At 40.1% G+C, this 23201-nt stretch overlaps 1 protein-coding gene across 2 annotated transcripts in view; it reads left to right on the top strand.

The window, feature by feature from the left end:
• Positions 1-23201, top strand: part of KDM3B (lysine demethylase 3B) — a 62499-nt gene that overhangs the window by 13178 nt on the left and 26120 nt on the right. The window contains exons 2-10 of one of the 2 annotated variants that reach the window (XM_004420134.2): positions 1199-1366; positions 4529-4642; positions 5693-5798; positions 7384-7508; positions 10217-10291; positions 12929-13528; positions 16833-18066; positions 18995-19196; positions 22757-22971. In XM_004420134.2, coding sequence (XP_004420191.1) covers positions 1199-1366; positions 4529-4642; positions 5693-5798; positions 7384-7508; positions 10217-10291; positions 12929-13528; positions 16833-18066; positions 18995-19196; positions 22757-22971 — 2839 coding nt within the window. The remainder of the gene's footprint in view (positions 1-1198; positions 1367-4528; positions 4643-5692; positions 5799-7383; positions 7509-10216; positions 10292-12928; positions 13529-16832; positions 18067-18994; positions 19197-22756; positions 22972-23201) is intronic. The other variant, XM_087429732.1, reaches the window with a different exon arrangement.

Genomic DNA, 23201 nt, shown 5'->3' with positions numbered 1-23201 from the left:
GCCAAGTGGTTGGAAAAGCATTGCTTCCCTGAGTAATTACTTTGTTTTCCTCTTAGACAGTGAGAACTATGTAACTGACCTTCTCTCCATTTTCAGATTGGCCTTTAGGAAGCTCAGAGCCAAACATATCACTCGATCATATGGCTGCATAGATCCTTAGTGCCTGCTTAAGTTTTCTCTTTTCACACTTTGATAGTGACTGTTTGTTGTAGTTTGCTTGGGCCTGATTTTTTAATTTATATTTTATCATTTTATTGCATATGTTTCCCAAAAGCCAGCTAACATTCTTTGAAAATGAAGTGGGATGTAAATAAATACTCTAGCCCTTTTTCTGTGATCAGCTATGTTTTAGGCACTGGACATATCTATTCTAAATATTGATACCTATATGCATATGTCTTGCTCTTTATGCTGTGTTGAACATGCTCAGAAATCAGAATTTATATGGAAAAGCCAAACCTAAGCATACTATTTATTAGAGAAATGTAGGTTCATTTAATATGAATTGCTTTCAAAACTCATTATAATATCTACTTAAGTATATCTCAAAAAGTGGAGTGTCTCTTCTGGGAGGAAGCAAAGTGTTGTTGTGACGACAGCATGCCTCTGCTAGCAGATATGAGATCACTGCTGGCAGTGATACTTAAAAAATCCACACACAGGACTAGGAGAGCAACTATTTTTTTTTCAGTGTTTATCTTTTTGAATTTTGAACCATGTGCATATATCACCTAGTCAAAAAAAATTTTCAGTAGAAGTCATTTTCAGTAGAAGTGGGAAAAATTTCTCTTCCTACCTATTAGACTATGAGTTCCTTGAGACCAGGAAATGTACTCGATTCCTCTCTGTATTCCTGAACCCAGCACAATGCCTTATATGTATAAGCCCCCCCGCCCCCCAGCCAGTGTGCATAGATGTGAACTGGAAACGAAATTTCAGTAGAATCACGGCTAGAAATTACTGACTGAATAACTCATGCACCCTTAACTCTGTTCCCCCTTTTCAGAATGGGGCTGAGACCAGCTTCCTGGCTTTGAAATAAGATTGATTTTAATTGAAATCCATTAAAAGAACTTAAAAACAAGTTAGTAGAATTTTTCCTAGTTGTTCAAAACAGGGGGTTTATGTTTGTTTATATATTATAGTGTGGGATTTTTCCAAATGTGACCTCCAAACTGTTTTTTATCTCTTCTGGCAGATCTTTGTAGAATTTGATGGCTGTAACTGGAAGCAACACTCCTGGGTTAAAGTTCATGCCGAAGAAGTTATTGTGCTTCTGCTGGAAGGGTCTCTAGTATGGGCGCCCCGGAAGGACCCGGTCCTTGTCCAGGGCACTCGAGTCTCAATTGCACAGTGGCCAGCCCTGGTGAGTGACTTTTATTGGCCAGGAACTTATTTGGGCTTTACTCCTATACTGTAACTACGGTATTTATCCAACAGCTGAACTCTTTAGAGTTCCGAAAACTCCATGATTTGTCCTTGATACACTTTTATTCTGAAGTTACCGAAGCAAAAATTGGGAGAGATCTTTTCTCATGTGTCTTCTGAAACTTTTTTTTTTTCTGAGGGAGATTCGCCCTGAGCTAACATCTTTGCCAGTATTCTTCTATTTTGTGTGTGGGTTACCGCCACAGCATGGCTGACAAGTGGTGTAGGTCCGTGCCCGGGAACCAAATGCAGGCCACTGAACTTAACTGAACTTAGGCCACGGGGCCTGCCCCTGAAACTTTTTACATTAGATAATACTTGGTACTTTTTGTTGCTAAAGAATTTTTTCACCTTTAGTCTTTTCTTATGGTAAGGTTATGAAACAATGTTTGTAATCCTTAAAGTCTTTTTTCCCCATAGAAACTCTATTTTATTTTTTTTCCAGCTTTATTGAGATATGATTGACATATAACCTTGTGTAAATTTGTGTACAACATGATGATTTGATATACATATTTTTTTAAATGATTACCACAGTAACGTTAGTTAACACATCCATTGATTCACATAGTTAGCTTTTGGTGTGTGTGTGAAAACTCGTTAAGATTTACTCTCTTAGCAACTTTCGAGTATACAATACAGTATTGTTTTTTTTGTTTTTTGTGAGGAGATCAGCCCTGTGCTAACATCTGCCAATCCTCCTCTTTTTTTTTTTTTTTTCTTTTCTGAGGAAGACTGGCCCTGGGCTAACATCCGTGCCCATCTTCCTCCACTTTATATGGGATGCCGCCACAGCATGGCTCACCAAGCAGTGCATTGGTGCACGCCCGGGATCCGAACCGGCGAACCCCGGGCCGCCACAGCGGAGTGCGTGCACTTAACACTTGCACCACCCGGCCGGCCCCTACAATACAGTATTGTTACAGTACTGTTAACTATAGTCACCATGTTGTACATTAGATCCTCAGAACTTACTCATCTTATAACTGAAATTTGTACCCTTTGACCACCTTCATCCGTTTCCCCCATTCCTCCCTCCCCTGGCAACCACCAGTTACATTTTACTCTATATCTGTGAGTTCTCTTTTTGCTTGAGGAAGATTGGCCCTGAGCTAACATCTGTGCTAATCTTCCTCTGTTTTGTACGTGGGTTGCCACCACAGCATGGATTGATGAGTGGTGTAGGTCTGCACCTGGGATCCGCACCTGTGAACCTGGGCCGCCAAAGTGGAGCACGCCAAACCCAACTACTGTGCCACTAGGCTGGCCCCAAGTTTGGTTTTTTAAATTCTGTATATAAGTGAGATCATACAGTATTTGTCTTTTTCTGTCTGACTTATTTCATTTACCATAATGCCCTCAAGGTTTATCCATGTTGTCATAAATGGGAAGATTTCCTCCTTTTTAATGGCTGAATAATATTCCTGTGTGTATGTACACATATCACATTTTCTTTATCCATTCATCCATCACCAGACACTTAGGTTGTTTCTGTGTCTTGGGTATTGTAAAAACGCTGCAGTGGACCTGGGGGTGCAGATATCTCTTCAAGATAGTGATTTCATTTCCTTCATTTATATGCCCAGAAGTGGGATTGCATATAGTAGTTCTTTTTTTTTTTTTTTTAATAATTTTATTTATTTGTTTTTCCCCCAAAGCCCCAGTAGATAGTTGTATGTCATAGTTGCACATCCTTCTAGTTGCTGTATGTGGGACGTGGCCTCAGCATGGCCGGAGAAGCGGTGTGTCGGTGCACGCCCGGGATCCGAACCTAGGCCGCCAGCAGCGGAGCACGCGCACTTAACCACTAAGCCACGGGGCCGGCCCGCATATAGTAGTTCTATTTTTAATTTTTTGAAGAACCTCTATATTGTTTTCCATGGTGGACACACCAAGTTACATTCCCACCAACGGTGCACAGAGGTTCCCTTTTCTCTGCATCCTTGCCAGCACTTCTTATCTTTTGTCTTTGATGATAGCCATTCTAACAGGTGTGAGGTGATACCTTATTGTGGTTTTGATTTGCATTTTCCTAATGATTAGTGAAGTTGAGCCCCTTTTCATGTACCTATTGGCTATTTGTATATCTTCTTTGGAAAAATGTCTATTCAGGTGATTTGCCCATTTTTTAATCAGATAATTTGTTTTTTTGCTATTGAGTTGTATGAGTTCCTTATATATTTTGGTATTAACCCCTTATCTGTGATTTGCAAATATTTTCTCCCTTATGTTGCCTTTTTATTTTATTGATAAGTTCTTTTGCTATGCAGAAGCTTTTTAGTTTGATGTAGTCCCACTTGTTTATTTTTGCTTTTTTTGCTTGTGCTTCAAGTTTTTTTTAATTATTAATTTTTGTTTTCTGAAGTCAGACAAAATACACTATAAAGTTTAATTCTGTGAGTATCCATTTGTTTCTATCTATCCTGTTAGCAAAGCATAGGCATAAATGGTTACATTTTTTTAAATCTAACTCTCCTATGGCTAACCAAATTAAATAAATAATATTCAAAACACATCTTTTTTACCTATTGATTATATGTATCATCAATTACTAAACTGTCTTTTTTCATTTGTTTTTAAGGCCACTTTCCAATTGAACTTTTAAAAGAGACTCAAATGGATATGGGCCCCTGGGTGACTTTTGTAGGCTGTTTATTTATGAAACATTAATATGAATTTACCCATGCATATTTATACCAGTGATTATTTTAGAAATCTCACAGAGATTTCAGGAGTTCTAGAGATGATAATGTTGTAACTCTTTATTCTGGGAATTTATTGTAATTTAGCCCTCTTGAAGCCTGGCAAGATCAGTCAGATCCCTAGAAAAAAGGAGGAATTTCTCATTCTTTTTATCCTTTTTAGCTGTAAATAAAAGTATTGAGCTGACTTTCTGCTCTAGTTTGCTTTCTGTGATTATTTGAGGGGCAAATGCTGGATTGGGAATGTTTCTAAGGACCTATGCTGTAGTTTATCTGTATTTACTGGGGTGAAAGATATATTAATGATGAATATTTTCTTTGAAGTTAGAGATTCGGTTGAATTGTTATTTATTTTCTTGTCCAAGATCTAATAAAGTTCTTGTTGTTGTACTTCACAGACTTTCACTCCCCTAGTAGATAAACTCGGTTTGGGTTCTGTGGTTCCAGTTGAATACCTTTTGGATCGAGAGCTTCGTTTCCTGTCAGATGCTAATGGGTTACATCTGTTCCAGGTACTTAACATTTAGTCTAGTCCTAAACTTATTTCTCTCCTTGCTAATTTCTTTGTTGATTATAAATATGGTGTTTCCCCTTTTCTTTTAGCATTGAAACAAGTACTTCCTCCCAATAATTTGTTGTGCTTTTTATAGTTTCTCTGCTCCCTTGAAAAGTGGGTTTGGTGGCTGAACCTTCTTTCCTCTTCTACACACCCCCACCCCACCCTAAAACCACTTCAGATTTAAGACCACAATTCTAAGGATCTCCTCAGAAGAGGTGGCTTCCTAGAGGTGGCTGCTTCTATAACTTGAGTCTGAGGAGGCCTATACTTATGTCAGTGGCAGGGAGGCTGGGAGTTTGGGTGGTTCTGAGCTATATTAAATATCGAAGAGCTTAGGTATAGCTTTAGTTACAAAGAAAAGGGTTAAGTTAGTAATTTAAGCAAATTTGCTCCTGAGTTTGAGTTGCAGAATTTATGGATGGTAATATTTATTTCTCACTTGTAAGAATTGTGTCTGAAGTTTAAAAATTAGGAGACTTCTAAGAGTTTTGCTGTCTTATTGAGGCAGCTAAGAGCAGTATTTCCTAAACTGAAATATTAATGATAATTTCTTTGTTGATATATCTTCCTCTCTTATTAAGCCTCACTCCCTCTCACCAACTTTGCTTTATTCATCTTTGTAATCCTAGTTCTTATATGAGTAGGCACTCAGTAAATGTTGGATAAATATCAAAATAAACAAAAAGATTTACATTGAATAAAATGTTTTGTGGTCAAATAAGTATGATAAACACTGACCTAATAGAGTTCTCTCTTACATGTCTTCTCAGAGCCTTTAATATACTATTGTGTATAGAAAGATATAGTATATAATATTTCCTAAACCTAATTGATTCTAGCATCGTTATTTTTTGCAGAGCATCTCATGAGATTAGGGTTCTACAGAACATTCTTTGGCAAATGCTGATATAAAGCTCTTCAGGAGTATGATTTTTCTCATTTGGTTAGATATTATTGCTGTTCATTTTAATATTCAGTCGTTTTCTTCTTTTATCTTTACCAGATGGGAACAGATAGCCAAAACCAGATTCTTTTGGAACACGCTGCACTGAGAGAAACAGTTAATGCTTTGATCGGTGACCAAAAGCTACAAGAGATATTCAGCCGAGGTAAGAACAGGTAGTTTTCTGTCCCTGAATTCTGAGTCAGGTGTGTGCTCAATGTTGAAAGAATGGGGAGGACACCATATAACTCTAAACATTTGTGCTTGTCTTCTTTTTGTGGGTAGAGTCAAGAGTATCTCTAGTTAGCTGGATCTCTAGAATAGATTGGAAAAATAGGATCTTACTCAGACCACTGTTTTCTCTTTATATTACATTTCATAATATACAGTTTTGTTGTGAGTTTTGTTTTGTTGTTTTTTTTCATTTCCTAAATATTCCTTAAGGACTAATGTGCTAGACATGATGTTAAAGTACTGGGGATATAACCATGAGCTGGAAAATCTCTGCCCTTGTTGAGCTTACTGTCTGTAAGGTTCTCAAATTCTAAACACCATTAATACTAAGAAATAACAACTAAGAGTGCAAGGTATGTTCATAAAGGAAGTTTTCCACAGACTCATTCACATTAACAGCATGTTATTTTTTAAGAATTAAAACAAAAATGAATTATTAGCTTTTTCTAGTTCAGGTATAGATTTTGACCAAGATTCTACACAAAGGGTAGACTATTGCTTCATTTATCCTTCCCTTCATGTTGTACATCCATTCCTCTTTCTTTCTGAGACTCATGATAATCATAATTTTCAGTGAAATAGGGTCCTTGATTCTCTTTTGTCAAACTAAATCTAAACAGGTAAAAGTAGGAAAAATAGGCCTATTTAGGGAAGGAGAATATCAGGATAAAACAATGTCTTCAAGGAAAGGATGGAGGAAGAAAGAAATGTGAGGGAAAATTGATAGGAGAGAGAAGAAAATTGAGTGGACAAGATGAAAGGTGGAGGTGTATATGAGTATGTATAGAAAAATTAAGGAAGCTTAATTATAGCTTTGAGAGAGAATTTCATTTAAGTAATGATTTAGCTGTATAGTCTCAAATGTATAAGATATGCAGGAGAGAGAAACTGTCCTTGGCTGGCCAGCTGAAATTGCAGGGGAACATTACCTGCTGATAAAGTAATATCTTTAAAACTATGTGTTCCTAGGAAGACAGGTGCTATATTTGTTCAGACTATTATTAGTGCAGAGCCTGGAAACACCATAAATTGAACTCTCCACCTACCACTATTGAAAGTCAGATAGCAGAGCGTAAATGGTTATATATCATTCCTGTGGTTGCTTAACAAAATAATACATTCAACTTACTGACCTCCCGCTTTTTATGTATATGTCATATAGATCTGAGTACATTTTCATACTACCTGTAGTTTTTGATTTGTAAGTTTCCTTTCTCTTCCCTATATTACTTCTCAAATTGGAAGATTGAGATAATAAGGTGGAATCAGAGGGCTAGGAGATTCCAGAGAATCTCTAAAAAATACAGAATTTACAAAGGTCACTGGGAAATGCTATTTATGTTTTGTTTTTAAATCACTGAGTATGGTAAATCTGAAATTGCTCATTTATTCAACTCCATACAAGAGGACTGAAAGGGCCAAAAATTTACATGGTAGAGTTTTCCTTCTGCTTTTAGAAACAATCATGAAATGTAGCTTAGTCAAAAATATTAAATACCGACTGATCTCTCCTTTAGGTCCCTACAGTGTTCAAGGTCACAGGGTCAAAGTGTACCAGCCAGAAGGGGAGGAAAGTTGGCTCTATGGTGTTGTAAGCCATCAAGACTCCATCACTCGTCTTATGGAGGTGTCTTTAACTGAGGTGAGGCTGTGTGTTATTTCATCTGAGGTCCGTCCATCCCCTTACAGAGGGTGGTGTAGAGAAGAGGAGCACTTCACTAGTGTAAGAAGACATGGGTTCCATCTCTGGGTGTATCACTGAATGTCTGTATGACCTTGAGAAAGGCTTTTCAACTTTCTTAGCCTCAGTGTTCTCATCTGTAAGTTAGAGGTAATTAAGTAACCCTCCACTGACCTCACAGCACTGTTTTGGGAACTGAGATAATGTGTTTGAAAATGCTTTGAAATCTGTAAGACAGCATACAAATGTGAAGTGGTATTATCATTTTATCATATTCATAACATTTTTAGTAGTTAAAAAATCTAGTCAGCATTTGCTTCTGTAATATTTATGCCACTCTCCCTTAGATACTGAAAAAATGAATTTTTTCGGGGCCGGCCCGGTGGCGCAAGCAGTTAAGTGCGCGCGCTCCGCTGCGGCGGCCCGGGGTTCACTGGTTCGGATCCCGGGCACGTGCCGACGCACTGCTTGGCAAGCCATGCTGTGGCGGCGTCCCATATAAAGTGGAGGAAGATGGGCACAGACGTTAGCCCAGGGCCGTCTTCCTCAGCAAAAAAAGAGGAGGATTGGCGGATGTTAGCACAGGGCTGATCTCCTCACAAAAAAAAAAAAAAAAAAAAATGAATTTTTTCTAATGAAGTAAACAGAAAAAACATAGCATCTAGAACTACCTGGAGAATTGTCTAGGAAAAACAATAGATGAGTGTTTTGAGGCAAACAAATATTTATTTATGATATCTTTGAATTGGTTTCAGACTTGCCCTTAGCAGTCACATGCAATATAAGCATAAATGATTTTACTTATTTATTGGTTTTTAAAAAATTATTAAATTAATTAATCTTCATTTAAAAATTTCAAATGATGGGGGCCGGGCCAGTGGCGCAGCGGTTAAGTGCGCGTACTCTGCTTCGACGGCCCACGGTTCGCAGGTTTCGGGATCCCAGGTGTGCACCAACGCACCGCTTGTCAAGCCATGCTGTGGCGGCGTCCCATATAAAGTAGAGGAAGATGGGCACGGATGTTAGCCCAGGGCCAATCTTCCTCAGCAAAAAAGAGGAGGATTGGCATTGGATGTTAGCTCAGGGCCAGTCTTCCTCACCAAAAAAAAAAAAAATTTCAAACGATACACAGATATATAAAGTAGATATTGAAAGACACCCCTTCCCTTAGACAAATATCACTCCCTCAAATGGTAACCACCATTAACAGTTTGGTATATATTTCATATTCTTCCAGATATCTTCTGTGTGTGTATGTGTATAATATTTATATGTTATCTATTTGTACGGTAATTATATAAATCACACTTTATTAACTAATGGGATCATATGATACATATAGTTCTATAATTTACCTTTTTTACTTAACTGTAAATTATCAATATCTTTCTGTGTAGATATATATAGAAATCTGCCTCATCCTTTATTTTAAAAGATGCCTGGGCCGGCCCTGTGGCTTGGTGGTTAAGTGCGCGCGCTGCGATGCTGGTGGCCCGGGTTCGGATCCCGGGTGTGCATCGAGGCACCACTTCTCCGTCCATCCTGAGGCCGAGTCCCACATACAGCAACTAGAAGGATGTGCAGCTATGACATACAACTATCTACTGGGGCTTTGGGGGGAAAAAATAAAATAAATAAAATCTTTAAAAAAAAATTTATAAAAAAAAAAAAAAATAAAAGATGCCTACTATTCCACTGAATGGATATATCATAACTAATTTAATCTAAAATTGATGGACATTTAAATCTTTGCTAGTATTTCCACTAATACAGATAATGCTATGGTGAATATCCTTGAACATATGTCATTGTACACTGTTTCACTTTTTTTTTTTTTTTTTTTTGGGGGGGATGATCAGCCCTGAGCTAACATCCATGCTAATCCTTCTCTTTTTGCTGAGGAAGGCTGGCTCTGAGCTAACATCTATTGCCAATCCTCCTCCTTTTTTTTTTTTTCCCCCAAAGCCCCAGTAGATAGTTGTATGTCATAGTTGCACATCCTTCTAGTTGCTGTATGTGGGACGCGGCCTCAGCATGGCCGGAGAAGCGGTGCGTCGGTGCGTGCCGGGGATCCGAACCCGGGCCGCCAGTAGCGGAGTGCGCGCACTTAACCACTAAGCCACGGGGCCAGCCCATCACATTATTTATTGGAATAAATTCCTAGGTGTAATTGGTAGGTCAAAGGATATGCACATTAAATCTGACAATATCTGTCAAACTGGCTCCTCCCAAAAGCTTTTATTCTTTAATTATAGAGTGGTGCTTTTAATGATTATTGGTTCTGAAGCTTTTGGGTTTCTGTAATTAAATGTAACAGAATGTAAGAACAGAAATGTAACAGAATAGGAAGATTTTAGAGATGCAGAATTTGAAATTAACATCCCTAAAAGAGACACTTGGGCATTGAACTCAATTCTTTCATTCATTCATTTAACAAATATTTGCGTGCTTACCACATTCCAGATCTCGTTTCAGATGTTGTTATTCTAGCAGTGAATGAGATAGTAGAGATCCTTGCTTTCATGGAGCTTTCATTCTTGCAGGGAAGTAGAAACAAATGAGATAATTACATACATTAGAAAAATACATAATTATGTCTTTGGTGGACAAGGCATTAAATCTTTTTTCCTCCCTTTTTCATATTTTCTGCTATCTTGCTCCTACTGTAGAGTGGTGAGATCAAGTCCGTAGATCCCAGACTGATCCATGTGATGCTGATGGACAATTCGACGCCTCAGAGTGAGGTACAGTAATGGGCTGAGACTCCGAGCAGACTCATGACCTCAGATTATCTTGTTATGTAGATTCCTTATGTGTGTGTTATCCATGGATGCCCTTTGGATTTCAGCTCTGGCCACTGTACATTTCTTGCTGTCTCCACCATCTTGTCTAGTTAAGGGAGGATACTCAAGAAAGAGACCTAGTCTGAGCAAACCTTTTTAATCATAGCTATGTTGCCTAGCCATTTTAAAATCCATCGCCTAACTATTTCTTCTTATATTCTTTTAGGACAGGTATATTTGAAAGATACAGTAGACAGTACAGCTGTAATAAGCGGTAGTAATATTCACGACCTATCCAGTAATAAGAAAAGGAGAAGCTACATCCTCTTTTTCTTTCCGTTAGGTGGTAGAGAGCTCCAATGGAGTCTGAAATTCCATATCCCAAGAAGAATCAAATCAAACAGGTGCCTCGTTCAGTGCTCAGCACACAGTGGATTACTCTATAATTGCTGTGAACCATACCAACTCTTGGTTCATTCTGAATTATCATAGCCCAAAAAAGATAGTTTATAAATTAGTGCCTGAACCATTCAAGGAATCCTGTGTGAATTTCCTTCAGTGGGACATTGACTAGGACAGCCAGCTGTGCACACATTCCTCATAGTCTCTTAGCGCCTCTGTAATATTGCTGTCTTGGCCACTCCTACTAAGTATACAGTTTTCCTCATCTTTATCCAGTCATTCTTGCCTTGATAAAACAAGATCAGGGTAGGAAAAGAAGATTCAGTGTTAAATTTAACAGCTCTACAACGTAGTATATTATCACAAATAGGATAGATCTCTTGACTGTTTACATACCTGTTACTTTGATGGTGTGTTGGGTCCCTTTTTCATTCTCTTCCTTATTTAATTCATTCATTAAGCAACTATTATATGCCATGTACTATTCAGCTGGCCAGATATTGCTAGAGAATACTGGTCTCAGTGTTCTAGGTTATCTACTCACGTGTGAGTAGCTTGCCATAAGTAGGACACACATATAAGTTGTTGCTCAGGAAGGTTGCTGTGAGCCAGGTTCTGCAAGTTGGCTGGATGAGTTAAAAGTGAGATTTGTGGTTTTCAGCAGCAAATGTTGATTTTTCCCTTTTCCGTTTTGCCATGATGTGACTATCTTCTTAGCTAGCAAAGTACAATTAATATTGACAGTTCTGCCAAGTTTTCCAGTAACCCTTCTTAGAGATCCGTAGTCCTTGAATGAGTGAGCAAGAAAGGAGAGATTTCATTGATCACACTTAAATAGTTCACAGCAGTGAAAACTAAGTGATGATAGAGGTTGAAGAGAGGATAAAAAAGTTTTAAAGGAGCAAATGAAAATAATTCTTAGCAAACAGAAACAATTCTTGAGTGAAAGACTCAGAAACTTTGATATTACCAAAAGTATGGGGGAAACAAGTAAATCTTGAGCTTTGGTTAAGAGTTATAGAAGGAAATTAAGGGTGAAAAGATGGAAATGAAGGCAGCAAAAGAAAAATATAGAAACTAGAACTGGCAAGAAGAAATATAAAATTTGAAAAAGTTTGTTATAACAGCTATAATAATTACAACAAAGATACAGATCTGCACAAAGAAGCTATAAATACTCAAGAGGAGTAAGAGTAGATTAATTAAGTCAGTAAATATTAATGGATAAACAACTGTGTGTCATTAGCTTATTGCCACCCCAACACATGTTATCTGAATAAAACTATCTGAAAGTTATCTGAACAAAGCTAAAAATAAAGCTGCTTCATGGTGGGATACCAATCTAAGAATGTTCCAGATATAAGTCCTTGCTGCACAAAGATTGCTTGAGAGAATGTTAGCTGTGTCCTAAGTCCCCCGCCCCTTGTCCTTCTCGAAGCAGGAGTTTATTCATAGACACCAATTGCCCCTTCTAATCCTGTATCTTTTAAGGTTATCTGGCCTCTCAAATAAGGCATAAGTAAGATTTCATGAGATAGGCTAAAATTATTGGAAGAGCCAAGAGATTTGGCTGTTTGGTCTATGGTAACCTGCTTTTTTTGCTTTCCTCTGTCTAAGGCTTTGAAATAAGATCTAGAGATTGATTGCGTCTTTATGGTGTCCATAAGAGCAATCGAAACCTGTTTCTCTTGGGCTCACTTTTTCTTAGGTCACAGACTCACAAATGTTGGTTTTCCTATTGTTAAGTTGTCACCAGTTTTTAGTGACTTTTTATTTCAATACTTGAAATGCCAGTTTCTGTCAAACAAAGAAATAAATATGAAATAAAGCAGACTTTTTTCATCAAGGGGCAAATGAGCCCCCAGCCTACCTCTAGCAGTCTATTTTGTAAAAGAAATTCCACAAATTTTTAAAACCCTCAAAAAAGTCCATTTGAGGAAGTAGTACATTTTATTTAAGGGAAAGTTTGCCAAGTAAGGTCTAGTAACCATTATCTTGAATATGTATGTATAAACTGAGTCACAGGAAGATTGGAGCTTTTTGACAAAGGGGATGTCTTAGAGCTGGCATTGGAACTTGGCAACCTGTGCCTGCTTTGATTGTCTGCTTCTAGAGGTAGGAAAGAGCTAATGGTTTATGGTTTTCACAGGATGGAAGGTCCATTGTAATAAAACTTTTTTGAATTTTGTTTTGTAGGGGGGTACGTTAAAAGCAGTAAAATCTTCCAAAGGAAAGAAGAAGAGAGAGAGCATAGAGGGGAAAGATGGCCGGAGGAGGAAAAGTGCTTCGGACTCTGGGTGTGACTCTGCATCAAAGAAATTAAAAGGAGACAGGGGTGAAGTAGACAGTAATGGGAGCGATGGAGGTGAGGCGAGCCGAGGGCCCTGGAAAGGAGGGAATGCCAGTGGAGAGCCAGGGCTGGATCAGAGAGCCAAGCAGCCACCGACTACATTTGTCCCCCAGATAAACCGCAACATTCGCTTTGCCACTTACACCAAAGAAAACGGCAGGACTCTGGTGGTGCAGGATGAGCCTGTAGGTGGAGACACACCTGTACCTTTCACTCCATATTCTGCAGCCACAGGTCAGACACCTTTGGTCCCAGAGGTGGGTGGAGCCGAAAACAAAGAGGCAGGAAAAACACTGGAACAAGTTGGCCAGGGCATGGTGGCTTCAGCAGCTGTGGTCACTACCGCCAGCTCCACCCCAACCACGGTGAGGATCTCAGACACTGGCCTTGCAGCAGGGACTGGGGCAGAAAAACAGAAAGGCAGCTGGTTGCAGGCCCCAGGAGAGGTGAGTCGTTTCAAGGGCAGATTTGCGAGATTTGGGTTCACTCTTTCACCCTACTTTGTTGTTAACACATTAAAAGGCATCTCAAATGCCATAGGGAAGGAGTATTTCTGAGATGTGCTTAAATTGTACTCTGTGGATAGTCTTTCATTGCTCATTGGACAAATGTGTATATATTAATAACTTTATCAGCTCTTAAAAGTCACCTAACAATGGGGCTAAGCAAAACTGATTATACAATCCAATTTAATGAGATGTTAAAATAGATCTGGTAGGGAATCTTTTTAATTCAATTATCTGTTTAGTTCATGTAGTGGTTAAGCCTCCACCAGGCCTATGAGAGACAAGGGTAATGAATTACAGTGTTGGTAATAGTGAATACTATAATTAAGGCTATGTGCAAGCTACTATTACCAACTCGTGTTTTCAGTTCATCGTTTTCTATGATATTTTCTCTTGAGGCTAGGCTTTTTTCCATGATTTGATATGGCTATAAAAGTGTTTTGTTTTCTTTTTTTTCTTTTTACTAACTTAATCTTTTAAAGCCGTACCTGGAAAATTTGATGGAATTAATCACAGTAGTATCCAGTTTACTGTGTTCTTTATCTGATATGCATGTATTGTTGCTGAAATGGAACTTTTGTTAAATACAAGTTAATGTCAAGTTGGCTCCCCCATCAAATTTGAAACAATATCAAAATCAGTTCTTAGAGTCTTTTTGACTCATTTTGGTCACCAAACTATGATTTATGATGCTAGTCATATTTTTTTCCAAATTGGCTGTTAACTCAAGCTGGAATATGAACTACAAAGATAAAATACTAAATGATTTTTTAAATTATGTATAGGAAACTACTGTGTGCTAAGTACTGTATATTATAAATAAAGATTTGAAATCCCTATTTGAAGTAGCTCACATCCTAAAATGAAATCATTTTAGGTATAATAATGCCAGATAAAACATGGCATATACATTTCATCTGACTTCTTCCCCTCCCTAGCAAATGCAATTTGTTAATCCCTAGTGTGCAGGGATGGAGAGGGAGCTGAAATGTCCAGGTAGAAGAGGAGAAGGACTGTAAATGCAAATTTCACACTGTTCATGGTTTGTCCTCTGTTAGTTGACCAGAATTCCCAAGAGAACTAGGTGAGGATCTTATGTGGATTACCAGTGTGTGTAAGTCATCATACTGCATACTGCCCAGATTAATTAAAATCTACTCCATGTCAAAGGCAGTGTGGATGTAAATGGGGATTACAAAATAGACCAAATTTTATATACTACAAGAAGAGATCCACTGAATGCTGTTATTCTTGGAATAGCAAAGCTGAATAGATGAAATATGGATTCAAAGGGCATTTTCTAAACAGGTCGGAGATCTGTGACAAACAGTAATTTTGCTAGTGTGTCAGCCTAGGTATTCTCCTGGGATATGATTTAAAAGTACAGAAATGGATGTTTCCATTATGATGTCAAATCTAAAATAGGGACACAGCCCCCGGGAAACCTCTTGCCCTAAAATTTGAGTTGAAATCAGTTTGTCATCACTTTCTTGTAAGAAAAGGATTTGGAATGTAATCATTTGAAGGAAAATGAAGGACCATCCAAATTATTTTTCATTCATGTGTGTATTTATTTTTAAAGGGTACCTTTAGTAGTGAAACCTAAGCTACCCATACTGGTTCCTTGCAGTCATGCGGGTGTCAAGGCTCCTGGCCAAATCCTGCTAGTGAAACAATAGCAAAGCCTCAGGGCTGTATCTGTCTGTCCTCATCTTTTTTGTTGGGAGGGGGTTTAAGTCAATGGTTTTTGGTTAGTAGAAGGAAAAGAAGAAAGAATAATGAACTTAAGTTTTTAACTCCAAAATGCCCTGAAGCAGTCTCTGTAGCAAACGTCAACAGGAGGCAAGCCATAGGTGGCCTGTCTGGTTCTCCTGCCTCTATACAGCCGTCAAGGAAAGTCCTAGTATAGACTCCTCTTGCATATTTAAAGAATACCTTAAATAAATGGAAACTCCCCCTTTTTTAACAATAGCCCTTTCATTTATCTGGAATATTTTTTTCATTGTGCTATAGTAACACATTACATAAAATTTACCATTTTAACCATTTACAGTGTACAATACTGTGGCATTTAGTACATCCACAATGTTGTGCAACCGTCACCACTGCCTAGTTCCAGAAATTTTCATCACCCCAAAAGGAAACTCCATATCCATTAAGCAGTCATGGAATAATTTTTATTTCCACAGTTTTAAAGTGAATCTTTAGGGATATTGTCCTCTACTACCAGAAAGTGAATTGTTTTTAGTAGTCTATGGTTCATAAGTCAAGTCCCAGGGATCAGATTTTATTAAATTAACAAATATTACATAAGTGCTCATATCTACCTGTGGATGTTTCTCTCTGCGTACATATATATGTGTGTAATATATATGAAAGTGATCCTACCCTTCTTTATGCACACACCCTTCTTTATTCACATGCAGAAGTTAATATTTTCAAGGTAAAAAAAGGAAAGTGTTTATTCATTCACCCCCTTTTGTTATGCTGAATGCTTTTGTTTGGTGGGTATATCAGTATCTACATTTTTCCTGTTTGGAGATTTGTTAGATCCTAATGGTAATAAAAGGGTTCAGTAATTAGTGTGTTTAATTTAGCATCTTTAGGTCTAACTTTAATTGAAACAGATAGTCAACTTTTAGGTTGACTTGAATCCATAAATAAATGGCCAAATTCCAAAAGAGTCCATCTTGGGAAGTTTCAAACTAATAAAGAAAATACTTTTCCTTAATATACAATTGGCTTGTCATGGGGCTGAAGTCATTTTTGTATGATGGGTAATTTGCAGTAGCTTAAATAAATCAAAACTTTAACAGTAGCCGCTAAGGTCGCTGAGGTAGATTAATATTACAGGGTCAGTAGATATATTTCAAAGTAAAAGCTGATGTCTGTTCAGGAACCCTTTTTTCCAATTCCCAGGTGGAGTCTTCATTTCCAAATGGATACTAAGAAGCCTACATGGCCTCCTAGTGCTGTGACAACCAATTGGCTAACAACCAAGGGAGTGGCAGGATGAATGACATCCTGTTATCTCTAGCTCACCTTGCTAAAGGTGCCCTCTGTGTGGTCTGTGGCAGGTTTCTTCCCTAATGCTGGTGAAATCTAGTTGTAAGAGCAGTTTTCATGGAATTGTAGGAGAGAAAAGTTGATTGACCCACAAGAAATTTTGGTCTAGGTCCAAGAAAGAGATCATAAGGTTGTCAAGAGAAGCCAGTGTCACTAACTCAGGCTATCTTCTTTTCAGAATTCAAGAAATTCTGTTCTGGCCTCTTGTGGATTTGGAGCATCTCTTCCAAGTTCATCACAACCTTTAACTTTTGGAAGTGGAAGGAGCCAGTCCAATGGGGTTCTAGCCACAGAAAACAAACCTTTGGGCTTCTCTTTTGGCTGTAGCTCTGCACCAGAGTCTCAGAAAGACTCTGATCTCTCCAAAAACTTGTTTTTTCAATGCATGTCACAAACTTTACCCACCAGTAACTACTTCACTACCGTTTCAGAGAGTTTGGCTGATGATTCCTCCAGTCGAGACTCATTCAAACAAAGCCTTGAGAGCCTATGTAAAGGCAGATCCGCTCTTGGAGTAGACACTAAATTAGGCTCTAAGGCTGGCAGCTCTGTGGACCGGAAAATGCCTGCAGAGTCCATGCCCACCCTCACGCCAGCCTTCCCACGGAGCCTCCTAAATGCCCGTACCCCAGAGAGTCATGAAAATCTATTTTTACAGCCCCCTAAACTGTCCCGTGAAGAACCCTCTAACCCCTTCCTGGCATTTGTGGAGAAAGTTGAACATAGCCCTTTCAGCAGCTTTGCATCTCAGGCATCAGGTAGCTCTTCCTCTGCTACCACTGTCACCTCCAAGGCAGCACTAAGCTGGCCCGAGTCTCACTCTGCAGATTCGGCATCATTAGCAAAGAAGAAAACCCTCTTCATCACAACTGACTCCTCCAAACTGGTGCCTGGCGTTCTGGGCTCAGCTCTTACCACCGGGGGCCCAAGCCTCTCTGCCATGGGGAATGGCCGCTCCAGTTCACCCACCAGCAGCCTCACCCAGCCCATTGAGATGCCTACTCTCTCCTCAAGCCCCACAGAGGAGAGGCCAACTGTGGGGCCTGGGCAGCAAGACAATCCCCTCCTCAAAACCTTTGGTAACGTCTTTGGCAGGCACTCAGGCAGCTTTCTGTCCTCCCCAGCAGATTTTTCACAGGAGAACAAAGCTCCTTTTGAAGCTGTGAAAAGGTTCTCACTGGATGAGCGAAGCTTGGCTTGCAGACAGGACTCGGACTCCAGCACCAACAGTGACCTGTCAGATTTGAGCGACTCTGAGGAGCAGCTGCAGGCCAAGACTGGCCTGAAGGGGATTCCGGAGCACCTGATGGGGAAGCTGGGCCCCAATGGGGAGCGCAGTGCTGAGCTGTTGCTGGGCAAAGGCAAAGGGAAGCAGGCCCCCAAGGGCCGGCCTCGGACTGCACCCCTGAAAGGTGATCCTGCTGGGGCTGTACATGGGCTTGGCTCTGACACTGGCCTTGAATGCTTGTTGTGCTCTTGGGCAGCAGAGGCCCTCCCTTTGATGGAAGGTTTTATAATCTTATAAAATTACATAGCCAAAAGGGCCCAGCAGGGGTCCCTCATCAGACCTCCTGGTTCAGGGCAAGATTGCACCTAAACTAGCACTGTAAGTGCTGAAGAGCAGCTGCAGTATCTGTCCTGTATAATGATAATCCCACAAAGGAAGATCCTTGATCTTTCTTGATAGAATGTTTGGTCAGGACCTCTTTCTTTGTGTTTTTCTCATCCCTTTCTACTTCCCTTTGGCCCATCCTCTTTAATTTACTTAAGGGGAGTTACTGAGTACTGGCCTCCATTCTCAAATAGCAGCCTTTCGTGGACTTGAAGCAAAGAGTATCACTCCTCAGTTTGCTTCTCTCTGGCGCATATATAAGGTTTTAACACTTTTCCCAAAAGCCATTAACTCCTGTGGTGTGAGGTATGGTCCAGCAGGTCAAGTGTGTAAGAGAAAGTTTGGTGGTAAAAATAGCTGTCGTCATTAGGTATTGGTATCCCATGGGAGGCCAAGAGTCCTTGATTAATTGGAACAGTCGTATCCTGAGGGGCTAGAGGCAGGTGGTGGCTACCTTCTCCCATCTTGAGTTTTCTTCACCCATGCCCAGAGTTGTTTTGCTATAATGGGGCATATCCCACAAATTCTCCATAGTCCTTAGCTCCTAGTTGAAGCCTCTGTGCTCTCTTCGCTTCTTCTCTGTCAAGGATGGACCTGATGGGCACATGCCCAAGCAGCGCAAAGAGGAGTGGCCCAGGTCAGGACAAGTATCTGTCCCCAAGATCATGTTATTGAGTCTCATTTATACTTCTCATGACCTACCATTTCTCCTCCCTCCCTTGCCACAGTTGGCCAGTCAGTCCTGAAAGATGTAAGCAAAGTGAAAAAGCTGAAGCAGTCCGGAGAGCCCTTCCTGCAGGATGGGTCATGCATCAATGTAGCCCCTCACTTGCACAAGTGTCGTGAGTGCCGCCTGGAGCGGTATCGGAAGTTTAAGGAACAGGAGCAAGATGATTCCACTGTGGCCTGCCGCTTCTTTCACTTCCGGAGGTACCCAAACTCCTCTCTGTCTCCTTTCCAGTTTCCATTAATGATACCTCACTCCCACTCTTTCTCTGAATCTGTAAACATATCTCACCATCTTACTCTTTGTTTTTCTTACCCCTTTGCTCTCTGAGTCTGTGCTGAGGCTCTATCATAGTAGTAGCCACTTAGTTGTTTGGATTGTGAAATGACATGTGGCTTTGTCCTTGGAGAATTGAAGTTGAACAGTCTCAGCTGCCCGCCCGTGAGCTACGTTGAGTTATTCCTAATTTGGGTTCCATTTGAAACCAGTGGTATAAGCAGAATTCCATTTTGTGTATGGTCTGCCTGACCACTTACTCCTCTCTTCAGTGCTAGAGTAACCTGAGTCTCCTAGAGAGAAGGGGAAGTAAGATTAGGAGATAATGTGAAGCATCTTTGAAATAGAGATAACTGATGAAAATCCTAGGAATATCCCCTGCTTTTACCAAACAACAGCTATTTAGTCACTTTTCCTCTGCTCAGTAAACTTAGAAGAATTTCTTCAAAGTGATCTTTCAAAAACCTTTAATTTTTATTTATTTATTTTTTTTTTAAAGATTTTATTTATTTTATTTTTTGCCCCCAAAGCCCCAGTAGATAGTTGTATGCCATAGCTGCACACCCTTCTAGTTGCTGTATGTGGGACTCGGCCTCAGGATGGACAAAGAAGTGGTGCCTCGATGCGCACCCGGGATCTGAACCCGGACCGCCAGCATCGCAGCGAGCGCACTTAACCACCAAGCCACAGGGCCGGCCCATAATTTTTAAAATAAAGAAATCCAAATGGTTTATCCACGGGGTATGGATTCACTTATTCAGCAAATGTTTATTGAGCATTCAATGTGTGCCAGCCATTGTTCTGGGCATTGAGGATTAAGCACTGCACAAAGCCATCAAATTCTAGCTCTCAGGAGTTTTGCATCATATTTGAAGAAGGAGACAGTAAATAAGAAAAAAAAGGTTAAGGGGCCGGCCCGGTGGCGCAAGCGGTCAAGTGCGCGCGCTCTGCTGCAGCGGCCCAGGGTTCGCCGGTTCAGATCCCGGGCGCGCACCAACGCACCGCTTGGCAAGCCATGCTGTGGCGGCGTCCCGTATAAAGTGGAGGAAGACGGGCATGGATGTTAGCCCAGGGCCAGTCTTCCTCAGCAAAAAGAGGAGGATTGGCAGATGTTAGCTCAGGGCCGATCTTCCTCACAAAAAAATAAATAAATAAAATAAAATGTGAATTATGTTTAAAAAAAAAAGGTTAAATATATAGTATGTCAACTGATAATGACTATGAGAGAAATAAAGAAGGGAAAGAGGATTGAAGTATGAGGAGGCTAGAGAGGCTACTGTTTTAAATAGGATGATTTGAGTAAAGACCTGAAGGTGGTGAGGGAGTGAGCCATGCATTTTTCTGGGAGACAAGTATTCCAGGTAGAGGGCATAACAAGAGCAACTATCCTGAGGCTGGAATATTCCTAGTGTGTTTATGGAGCTAGGGTGGCTAAAATAGAGTAAGCCAAGGAGGAAAGGAGTTGAGGTCAAAGAGTTAATGATGGGTCCACATTTTAAGACTACTCTAAGGACCTTGGCTTTTATGCTGAATAAGATCATTGGAGATTTTGAGCTGATGAGTGACACTGATGAATGTTTTAAAGGAGCACTGTGACTACCTTCTTGAGAATAGATCACATTAAGGCAAAGGCAGATGCAGAGAGAAATTAGGAGGCTGTTGGAATTATCCAGGTGAGAAAGGATGGTAACTTAGTGCAGAGAGTTAGTGATGGAGGTGATGAGATGTGGTTAGATTAAAGATTTATTTTAAAGGTACAGCCAACATGATTTTCTGATGGGTTAGATATGCAGTATGAAAGAAAGAAAGAAAGGAGTCAAGGATGATTCTACGGCTTTTGGCCTGAAAACTGGAAGAATGGAATTGCCATTTACTGATAAGATTTCTCAGGGAAAAGCCGGTCTAGGGAGGAAAATGGGGATTTAGTTTGGTCATGTTATTTGAGATGCCTATTAAATTTCCAAATGGAGATGTTAAAGGGCAGCAGGATATACAACTCTAGAGCTGAGGGAAGAGGTCCAAGCTAGAGATAAAAATTTGGATGTCACTAGGTATTTAAAGCTGTGAGTCTAATTGAGATCGCTTAAGGAGTCAGAGTGTACAGAAGAGAAGCAGTCCAAGGACGGAGTTCTGGAGCTCTCCAACATTTAGAAATGGGAAAGATGAGGAGGAACTAGTAAAGGAGGCTGAGAAAGAGAAGCCATTGAGCTACCCTGGATGACAACTAAAGAAAGTATTTCCAGAAAGGAGTAAGGAACTGTGGCAAATGCTGCTGATTGGGTCAGGTAAGAAAAGGACTGGAAGTGACCATTGATTTAACAAGGGGGATTAACTTTGTCAAAAACAGTTTTGGTAGATTGGTGGACGACAGCCTGATGGAGTAGATTAAGAGAAAATAAAAGGGAAAGGTACTGGTGACAATCAGTGGAGACAACTCTTTCAAGAAACTGCTCTAACAAGCACATAAATGGAGGAGGGTGTAGGATCAAGAGGATTTTTCAGACACATATTTTTAGAGGATTTTTGAGATAGCAAGTTCAAATACTGACAAGAATGATTCAGCAGAAAGGAAAATAAATGATGTAGAAGAGAGAATTAGTAGAGGGATGCCTATGAAAGAGGATAGGATGCAGAGCATAGGTGGAGAGATTGGGCTTTGCCAGGGCCTAGTTCATTCATAGTAGCAGAAGATCAGATGGAGTATATGGGCCCAGTTGCACCCAGGAAGTTGCAGTGCTGTGGTGGTGGAAGCTTGCAGGAGTTCTCTTCTGGCTCCTTGTATTTTCTCAGTGGAATACTTAGCAAGGTCCTTCCTCATGGAGAAAATAATATTGGAGGTTTGAAAAGAAAGGAGAAGATATGAAACATATCTAGGAGAGGGGGTACACCAGGAAACTGTATTATGACTGCCAGGCAATATTATGGGCTCACCTGATGGGCAGACATGAATTTAAAGTGTGACAATGAGAGCCAGCCCTGATGACCTAGTGGTTAAAGTTTGGCAATCTCACTGCTTCGGAGGCCCGGGTTCGCTTCTTGGTCGTGGAACCGCACCACCTGTCAGTTACCATGCTGTGGTGGTGGCTCACGTAGAAGAACTAGAGCAACTTACAACTAGGATATACAACCACAGACTGGGGCTTTGGGAGGAAAAAATAATAATAAATAAATAAAATGTGACAGTGAGCATGGCTCTGTGTTTTTCTCTGGTCACCGTTCAGTGGTATTGGTGTAGGTGTGAAACAGGTGGATGGAGAAACTGATAGGCATTTCTGGGGACAGCTTTTTAAAGAACCCAGACCTTATTAAGTGTTAACAAGCAGAGAATGTATACTGTGTTGGTCAAATATGGTGAAAATTCTTAAGTCAGCCTGATTCCTATTAAGTCTCATTTAATTTCTTTTAGGTCCTAGGATTTGAGGTGTGTGTTAGTTTGCACTGCTGCTGCTATTTACCGTGTATTTGACTGTCTGTCTTCCTGTCTCAGGTTGATCTTCACTCGAAAGGGGGTACTCCGTGTGGAGGGGTTTCTGAGTCCCCAGCAAAGTGACCCTGATGCTATGAACCTGTGGATTCCCTCTTCCTCCCTAGCAGAAGGGATAGACCTAGAAACCTCAAAATACATCCTGGCCAACGTTGGGGACCAGTTCTGCCAGCTTGTGATGTCCGAGAAGGAGGCCATGATGATGGTGGAGCCACACCGTAAGGCACCTTCCAAGCACTCCTAGTTGGAAACTTTCATTTTCTTTTCCTTAAAGGGAAGAGTGGAAGGAGTGGCAGATGGTATTTTCTATGGATGAATTAAGACTGATAAGACTTCTCTTTGTAGCAAACTAAATATTTGAAGCCCTAACTATATCCAGCAACCCTCATTCTTTTAGTCTTTGAAAATTAACAAACCAAAAACTCCTTCCCTGCTTGCCTTTCGTTTT

The sequence above is a fragment of the Ceratotherium simum genome, chromosome 4, assembly GCF_057802395.1.
Source record: "Ceratotherium simum simum isolate JZ-2026a chromosome 4, ASM5780239v1, whole genome shotgun sequence".
Lineage (NCBI taxonomy): Eukaryota > Metazoa > Chordata > Mammalia > Perissodactyla > Rhinocerotidae > Ceratotherium > Ceratotherium simum.
The sequence above is the reverse complement of the archived record's forward strand: the minus strand, read 5'-3'. Positions and strand labels throughout refer to the sequence as shown.